The sequence below is a fragment of the Nipponia nippon genome, unplaced genomic scaffold (genome assembly GCF_047370975.1).
Source record: "Nipponia nippon isolate SJK-2023a ecotype South Korea unplaced genomic scaffold, ASM4737097v1 scaffold_5, whole genome shotgun sequence".
Classification (NCBI taxonomy): Eukaryota; Metazoa; Chordata; class Aves; order Pelecaniformes; family Threskiornithidae; genus Nipponia; species Nipponia nippon.
In genome coordinates, this window is record NW_028262369.1 from 62,224,246 (window position 1) to 62,233,779 (window position 9,534).

The following is a 9,534-nucleotide window of genomic DNA, read 5'->3' on the forward strand; positions in this document are numbered from 1 at the left end:
CTGACGTATTTTTAATCTTTCCTTAGATTACCTAAACCCAGTGGAAGAGAACCCATTTGTTTCCCGACGAAAGAATGGAGATCTCCAAGCTGTGGACAACCCAGAGTATCACAACGCTCCGAATGGGCAGCCCAAAGCAGAGGATGAGTACGTGAACGAGCCATTGTACCTCAACACTTTTGCAAACACCTTGGAAAATGCCGAGTACCTGAAGAACAATTTGCCGGAGAAAGCCAAGAAGGCCTTTGACAACCCAGACTACTGGAATCACAGCCTGCCCCCACGAAGCACCCTCCAGCATCCGGACTACCTGCAAGAGTACAGCACAAAATACTTTTACAAACAGAATGGACGGATCCGGCCCATTGTGGCAGAGAATCCTGAATACCTCTCCGAGTTCTCCCTGAAGCCTGGCACTGTGCTGCCCCCGCCGCCCTACAGACACCGAAATACAGTGGTGTAGTGACCGCGGTCTTACAAAGTGGAAAGGCAACCCCTTCTAGCTGCCTCACTCTTTCTCTCTCGCTCTCCTTCTCTCTCTCTCCCCCCTCCCTCCCTCCCTTTCTTTCTCCCATGAGCTTCCTCTTCTTGCCAGTTCACTCATTTTTGATATTTCCAAGTGAAAGAATGTCTTGGAGTCATTTGCAGATTGGGTTGGGAACCTGGAAGGAAGGAAGGAAGGAAGGAAGGAAGGAAGGAAAGAGACTGAAAGAAGGCGTGTACAACCTGGCGTTTCTCCCTTTCCGCAGATCTGGAGGGTCGGACGGTCAGAGAAGCCAGACAGTACCAGTAAGGCCAGTGGCAGTGTTGCCTGCTCTCGAGCTAGTTCTCAGTGATTCAACCCAGACACTGTAGGGAAGCCACAGAGAGGCTGTTTCTTTCAGCAGGAACTGATGAGAGTCTGTACAGCATTCCTGGAAATCTCAATGCAGTTTCCATTAGGGGGAAAAAATGGACAATTTTTATATCATGTGTGATAGCATAGTAATTGAGATTGAGAATCCAATTTCTATCTCTAACACTTTCTATCCCAGCAACTGAAAATGGCTAACCTGGCTTTTCATAATCATTCAGATCTTCCTCGTGGCTTTCCAAGAAACAAGGATGTGACTCTAATATATGGCTAAACCCTTTTTCTAAGCCACACCATGATTTTGTGCCAATTGCTAACCACAGAGACTCCAGCTCAGAACTGGTATGTGACACGACCATTTTTGTATATGTGCCAACATGATAAACACTTTAAACACAAAAACCCTTTCAGAAGAGAGTAACAAAAACACACCTCCAACATGTTCTTTTTGAAGCTAAAAGACAGGCCAAGAAACCAAGATTTGTATGCAAAAAGCTTTGCTTTCCTGTTTTATACCTGCTGACTATAGATACATAAAAAGACCCAAACAAATTCTTCCCTCTTTTTCTTCTTCGTGATCACGAAGGGAGTTGGGGATGCTGCCAGGCAACACTGAGAACAAGATGGAGAACTGGAGAGTTTGATATGGGTCAGGAAGTCTGCTGGTGTTCTGTGGGGTGGTGGTGGGAAGGGTCCTTTAAACTGGAAGACAGACACTGGACTGGAGAAAACGCACATAGCGGTTCACTGGAAAGTTAGTTTGCACTTAAGCTCCGATTTTATTTGAACTGTTTTCTGGATTTTGAATGAAGCAATATGGAAGTGACCAGCAAAATACAAAATAATAATTTTAAATTAAAAAAAAAATTAATTATATGTAAAGGATGACTGTGGAAATGCCAAAATGAAGCAAATCAAGTCTTTGGAACAATGTCTACCAGTTCTGAGAGGCCATTGCATTGACTGCTTCAGAGAATACAGTGACAGAGCAACCAACTCTTACTGCTGCCATGTGAAGGACAGCAGAGCAAGCCCTGAAAGGGATCGGAGGAGACAAATGTCTTGCTCTGGTTTGCAGCACAGTACGGAATACTTTTTTCTAAAAGGAGGATTACTCTGGCAGAGAAGACGGTGCATATGAGGTTTCCGTCGAAAATGTAAATACGTATGAGTCAGTCTCCTTGCACTTAGTTCTGCTTTCATCAACCTCAATTTTTAGGTAGACACCCCACCCCACCCCCGGCCTGCTCCTCTTTGGAAATGCCTTTCAGCCAGAGTTCTGGATGTTCTTAACAACCTGAGGCAGATGGAGCTGGGAAGGGAGGCGTAAGGCCCAGAGACACTGATGGCTCGCTCCTGACACGCCAAGACCCATGTGCATAAGAGCATTTGCATACCTAGTTCCCACCAAAAATCTTAAGGAACTATTAAGTACCTTTGAAGCTCTGCCTATATCTCTATCCATCAAGGCTTTTAAGGGGGAAGAAACAATACCTGATGGATGGCAATCTTAGGTGATCCATCAGTATTTCAGTTTATGCACTTCAGTACTGTTAAAGTCGAGATCTTTGGGGTGGCCTAACCTGTCAACAAAACCAGCAACAACCAGTGGTCTGGAAATGTCATCAAGCTCCTCCAAATTCCTGCCACCTCAACAGCTTGCCACCTTTAATCGTAGGGAAGCAGAGGAGGGAGTAAGAAACAAGCAGTAGTTACCCAGATCTCGGTGGCTGAGTGTCAGCTTGGCAAAGGTACGAAGAGATTTCAAACCTGGGTTGGTTGTTATGCTTGTAGATGGGAAACAAATTGTGTATGATCACTAGGTCAAGGTTGGTTCAGCCAGCAGCCTGTTTCTGCATCAGGTGTGTTCAGGCCAGCTTGAACCAGCTGCAGGGCGGATGTAAAACCTGTAAACTGAGTACGTAGCTGAAGAGTCTGAAAACAGCAAGAACAAGTGCAGATCTTTGAAGCTATTAAAAGGAGATGGTGGGTCAAGTGGTACCAAGGTGGTTTGTGGTGGCAGAACAAAATGATCAGCAGACCACTGAAGTGGGATAGATGGTTACAAAAACATCGTGCATCTGAGAGGCCTTGCCTCTTCCCAGTGCCCTCCCGTAACTCCTCGTGATCTCGGCAGGAGACAGAGGCGGGCATTGGGCAGGGACTGGGGGCGCAGAGGGGTGGCACGACGTCCTGGAGATGCCGCTCCAGGGAAGGTTTGCCAGCGGTAGGGCTCACAGGGTGTCGTCTGAAGGACAGGCAAAGGTCTGCCAGGTTGGGACGCAATTGCCAAGCTGCCTGGGGAGAAAGACCGGCACAGGATTGTGGATGTCCTGTTCCAGCGCAGCAGCAGACCGGGTTACATAGGTAGGTGAAGAAAGGGGTTGATTTGTTCGTGAACAAGTCTTGTAACAGAGTAACTCCTAATGGAGAAAAAAATAAAATTAAATCCTGCTACAGCTTTGGTGTTTGAATTCGAAGAGGTGCACTCAAAGGCTGCTGGGGCAGAAGCATGCACGCCTCCAAACCCATGTGGGGTGGTGCTGGGATGTAGCTGCTAACGGTAGGTGAGGCCTGTTTGTTTCTCTGGTCATTAAGTAGTACCGGTGTTGGAAACAAGCCCGTCAAATGATCAAAATGTAAATAATTGTGTTTTTTAACAATTTAACATTTTATTTCTTACAAAACTTGAATTATTTATTCATTTTAATTGTTGACTGTGGGTGTGATATAATATATTAAGTAGCATGGAAATGCAGAGGTTCCTTGAAGTGAGGCAGCATGAAGGCCAGAACAGAAGCTACCTTACGCTGGGGCTCTGACGCAGCCAGGCTGAGCCGTGCTGAGCCGTGCTAGCTGTGTCTTGAATAGCAGAAGGCAAACAAAGGGTTACTGAACACAGCAATTTGCTGTGATGGAAAACTCAGCAGACTGCAGCTTCACAAATGGGCATTTTTTTTTTTTTCTGAGCTTCTGGTTTGAGTTGCAATTGCCAAAAACCTCCCTTACGTGTCCTGCTGTGCCAGTAGTTGACCTTTGTTGCAGCGTACGGGCCTGCGTGGTGCCGAGCGGCTGGTTGGCCGCTTCCCTCTCCCCAGTAAGAACAGCCGTCCTGTGAACACAGCCCGTAAACGTCCGCGTTGCCTCTGGAAGAGTAGTGCCTCTGAGCCGCTTCGGCAGATGAGTGTCTCTTTGCCAAAGAAAGTTTAACCATGGTTAAAAAAGCGAAACTGAGAGCAGTGTTTGGCTGCTTTAATCTGATCAGCAGAAATACCTGGCTGGCCCGAATTCGTGTATTTGCCTTAGTGGCTGTAGCTGCTGGCTTGGTGAACGAAGTCAGGCAAATGTATGTGGCAAAATCGTGGCAAAGATTCAACCGATTATGTTGTGAAAGATAAGGGTGAGGGTTTTTAATGGATAGTTACAGGTTTGGGGGAAAAGCAGATATTTCCACACGCAAGCTGCATTTTGTCAGCGCAAAGCAGCAGGTGAAAGCATCGGCACAAGGATTTTGTCTGGCTGTAACTAATTCTCTGGTTCTGCAGTGGTATCTGTACACAGCACTGTCCGTTTTTTATGGATTTTATAATGTGGCCTCCCATTTGTAAATGTTTTCCTTTCCGGTATCATAGCCTGCGCAATGGAAGAGCGGGGACTAACTTTTCGAGAGCAGGTACCCGAGTGTGTATCAGCCGTTGTCCAAGGCACAAAGCAATGCGCTAAATGAAAGAGAACAGCAGCTTATTTTTTCCTAATCTCTTTCAGTCACACTTGTCTTAGACGTTATTGTCTACCCGAGGGTTATTTGAAACAGATGTGGATGCTGGCTCTGATTGACTTGCTGTAACATAATTGACTGAAACCAACTACTTTTGCGTTTCCTTCTTCAGCTCTTTTCAAATTTTTCTTTTTCTGCAAAATAGCCAGGAGGAATTCTTACACGGCCATTCGTTCAGATGTAGCAGAGTATTTACAACTTGCTTTCAAACAGGTCGTCTCTCACAGGTGGCAAGCAATGGAAATAAATCCGAGCGAGCATCAGCAGTGGGTCTGTTTCAGGTACCTTAAGCTCAGCCCAGAAATCCTTTCCTTTGTACAGAGAAAGGTTGCGTTAACCCTGGTTGTGCCACTTATTTGGTAGAAAATGCATTTCTTGACTGCAGGAATTGTATGCCATGATCTTATTCCATTGATTTCCTGGGTGAATGGGGAAATACCTTTCCCTCCCTGTCCCACAGCCGCTAAGGCCAGAGGCTGCCTGTGACGGGTGCTTGTATAGATGCGGTGCCGGGGCAGGGCAGCCCGATCCGGTGCGCATGCCACCGATCTGATGCCCGTTTTCACTAAAGATTTGAGAGGGAGTTGTTACAGGGCAGCGGGTCCCCACACTCTCAGCCACCACCAGTCCCAGCCTAGAAGCCAAGAAAACAGCAACTCCGAAAGACCGGCTTGGCCCTGACTCTCTGTGGATCAATTCTTTCCATAGCTATAGACAGAGCTGGGCAGTACGCATGAAAAGTACTAGCTGTGAGGTAAGTCAGCCGAGAAATATAGCTTGGGGTCGGGGGTTTTTTTGAGGATGGACCTGTACGGGAAACACGGATACTAAAGAAAAAAATTTTTTTTTTTTTTTTTTTTCTGATGGGGTGTCAGTGTAGGTGTCCTGCACCATGGTGGCAGCTAAAGGAATGAAGGGATTGTTTGGGCTCCTTTACACTGCCCGGGAGATGAGGAGACGCTGGCACAAGTCAGAATTAGGCTGTCAGTCGTGTAATTCCCCAGGATAACTGAACGCATCCCGGTCAGCCTCACTTCCCTGGGAGCCCTGTGCACGCTGGGCAGGCGTCTCTTTACGGAAAGGGCAGCAGCCGCTGCAGCACCCACGTGCACGCACACACAGACACTCGCACGCTCTGTCTGCTGACCCTTTTTGGGGAGAGAATGGGAGTAACACAGATGCCCCAGGCACTGACAGCTGGGGCATCGCTCACTTGTCAGGATGGATTTTCCCCTCACTTCGCACAACTGGCGTATCGCGGCTTCCACCCTAATTTCCCAATCACATTTCGGAACTATTGAGCTCAGGTAGGGATTTACCTGCTTTGAAGGCTTGTTAGCTTAAGGGAGACTGGTGGAACAGAGGCTTTAGCGTGAACCAGAGCCGGGCCTCCGGTTATCAGTCACCTCTTTGACTCTTAAAGAGCACCTCAAAGGGGACAGTATCACCTCGAGTTCCCCTCGGCAAATATTTTTCAAAAAAAAAATGTGTCATTACTTGCAGTTACATGAAGACACTGCTCTCATTCATTTCTAGCTCTGTCATTTGCAATATTCTCATTCCTGTGGATCTTAGGCCTCTGCTGCTGACAAAACAGCTCGTCTATTGTTACATAAAACCTTGGGTTTGCGTTCAAATATTTTTTTAGCAAGCCAAGGCTGTGTGGGGTGGGGTTGGTTGGCTGTAATATTCACACTCCAGCACGTGCAAGGAGCCGCGGTCTGTGCGGCGTCGCTGTGTTTGCAAGATTCACTCTCTTTTTATTTTCTGGCTCTTGCTAAGCATTACACAGGGACAAAAGGTCATTGTTACAAATGGGGCTTTCAAATTGGGAATAAATAACAGAAATACGGCTCTGTGGTTAGAAGCACCACTCTAGAATGTCCAAAAAAAATCATCTGTCGCCACCTTTGTTTTAATTTTACTTTAGCACAAGGTTATATTCCTGTACCGTTGCGTGGAGTAGTACGTTGTTACGCTGGTAGGCGCCTTGCTCCTGGGGACGTTGCTGACGGGCAAGGCTGTCACCGGTGGTACTGCAGCGACAGCTGGGATCTGCCTGTAGGTCTGGACGATGCAGAGCACCTTTCGGGGGAAGCTCGCGGGCGTTCAGCTCTGACCGACGGTGGCGGGACTTGCTTGAACTGCAGCCAGGCACATCTCCTAGCCAGACCCAAGGCATCCCCCAGCTGGGTCTGTGCTGGCAAGCCAGGAAAAGGTGTGAGGGGGGAGCCTGAGGACATTATCCTGATCAGGAAACAAGAGGAGTCAGAGCTGCTTCCCCCCCCTCCCCCTTTTATTATTTAGTTTTGAGAGCGAGCTTTGTGGACCTTGGTAGAGAGGGGTTTTAAGGGGAGATTTGTAAGGTGTTATGCAGCATGAGTAATTATGTCCCAGTTCTTCTCCCCTCCCCAGTAAAAAAGCCATGAAATCGTGCTCCAGATGTGTTGTGGAGGAAACCCCCAGGGCAGAGGTGCATCCCGCACAGCACCCTCCAACTGATGGGAGGCGTGACCAGGGTGCACACGTCCATCCAGCCATCGGCTGTCACTGCCGTGCGCTGGCCGTGAGCGCCGCTTGCCAGCAGTTTGGTCCCTGCGGCACCACCGTCCCCGTGCCCTGCCCAACCTTTGAGCCCTCTTAGGGAGAAAACACTGTATTGTCCATAGCACTCCGAAGACTAAACCCTTTTGGGATAACCACAGTAATAAACTGTGAATGGTATTTTATAAGTAAGTGTAGATATGTATGCCGTTCTTTTGAGGTAAGGTACTATGACATATGTAGCATAAACTGGTACTGCTGTTAAATGGGTCGATTATTAACTGAGCAGCTGTGTAAGGGGTAGCTAACTTTGAATGCACTAAACCACTGTTTCTTTGAAGATGGGGACTGAAGGTAGTTGCTGGGTACTTGTCTTTTCACGGTGGGGTATGTTAAGAGGAAAATGGAGGTCAATGAAAACAGGTAATTTTTTGTAGCATTTTAATGTTGGAGATTGGTACATATTCGATAGATTATTCACTATGGTTTTAATCCTTTATTTTTGCCCAGTTTTTGCAATTTCCCCAACATCGTAAGCTGGAATTTCTAAAGAGGTAGCAGCCCTAGTATAGGGAGGGGAAACTGAGGGGAAAAAAGCAATCTCTTTCTGAAAACAGAAATATCCAAAACATATTTCCTGGCAGGAACTATTGACTTTTTCTTTTCTGATGAGGCTCACATTCCCAGGCCCGGAGGATGACATTACTGTTCCCTCGAAATCAGAGGCCGAGCCCCATCCGGGAGGCGGCGCAGGAACAGCAGCGAGCTCCTGCGAGACGCCCCAGCCCGTCCCGAGGAACCAGCCCGGCCGCCCACGGGGAGGTGGGTGGGAGGCAGAGATGGGGGGGGTCTGGGTTTCAGCCAGTTCTCTCTGTTCTCAAAGTGCAAAGAAAGAGACAAAACACCAATGCTTCAGCCTTACGAAGTACCTTCAGAAGAAGCGAAGCATCAGCATGTTGGGGAAGACATTTCTTGCAAAGTGATGCATTCAGAGTTAGCTGCCTTTCTGAAACAAAAACAAAAAAAATACAAAAACTACTGTATGTTACTTTGAAAATGTGAATAGTATTTTTATAGCTTGTTAAAGACACAGCTAGTTGCATTTGTAAATAAGGATAATGTTGCTTTTATTTTCCTTGTGGACACCATTATTTGGAACATAATTGTCCTTAGGGTTGATTTGTATATAGGTAATTTGCTTGTGATTTAAGCTGCTCCTCCCCTTTTCTTTCTCTCCCTGCCCACCCTCTGGTTTTGGTTAGAAGTACCATTTTTGGCATTCTGTGTGATTCTGTGTTTTAGCACTATTGTGGTGTGTTCAGACTTTCTGCACTTGCTTACACAGTAGGGTATGCCAATTGTGTGTGGCGTAATGTTACTTTAACCTTTCGTTTCTCATATTTTAGCTATCGAGGATTATGCACTGTTAAAATACTTACTGACCTGGGTTAATATTAGGTACATATTTTAGCATAATTTCCCTTCTTTTCATGGTTTCTTGGGTTTGTTTTTTTTTTTCCTTCCCTCCCCTTTCGTCTTGTTTGGAGGCTGGGGAGAAACCTGTGGATCTTCTCTTTGTGTGGTTCTATTTTCCCCCCTCGTGTGCAGTCCCGAGTTTCTCCTCATGGTCCTGGGGGTAGAGCTTTATCTGTTTGTTAAGGCAAATGTAGACTGCGACCCACCTTGCATCAACCCACGCTCATCCCAGCTGAACAATTTGAAAACTGTTCTGCCTTTTTGTTACATGAATCTGTCAGAAATATATTTTTAATTTAATATAAATTCAATAAAATATGAAACAAAGTCTCTGTGTACATGTGACATTTCTTGCCAGGGGCTCGAGCACTTCCAGCAACATGGACTCCCCGTGTCCCGGCAGAGCGAGCGGCCTCGGACCCTGCTCGGGGAAAGCCTTGCGCTGGGCACCTCGGCTGGGCCGGGGCGGCCACCCTGACCCAAATCTACCCACTCCCCGGTCCCGCAGGGCCCCTGGGGTCTGCTGGGAGATCGCCCTGCCCCAAAAACCCAAAGTCCCCTCCCTTTCTGCCCACCGCACCTCTACAGCCGCAGCTCCCCACACCCCGGGAAAGGCCACCGAGCCGTTGGGCAGCCCCCTCGCTGCAGGCAGGGAGCGCCTTTGGGGGGCTGCCCGCGCCAGAGCACCCCGCTGGCGCTCGGGTGTTGGTGTCGCTGGTCCGCTCTCGGGGCGGGGAACAACACCCCGGGGGGGTTTGCTCCGCCTGTCCCGCAGCTGGCTGTCACCAGAAGAGTCGGCAAGGCTGAGCAGACCCCCAAAGCCACAGCAGCCTGGGAGCACACCCTACCTGCACCCCCACCTCTGGCACCCCAGGAGTGCCCT

General features: G+C 48.0%; 1 protein-coding gene across 3 annotated transcripts in view; it reads left to right on the top strand.

Moving 5' to 3' along the window:
• ERBB4 (erb-b2 receptor tyrosine kinase 4) overlaps window positions 1–8,972 on the top strand; it is a 532,642-nt gene extending 523,670 nt beyond the window's left edge. For all 3 annotated transcript variants that reach the window (XM_087731135.1, XM_087731136.1, XM_087731137.1), the window contains one exon: window positions 27–8,972. In XM_087731135.1, coding sequence (XP_087587261.1) covers window positions 27–463 — 437 coding nt within the window. In that variant the 3' untranslated portion in view covers window positions 464–8,972. The remainder of the gene's footprint in view (window positions 1–26) is intronic.
• Window positions 8,973–9,534: the final 562 nt, after the last annotated feature.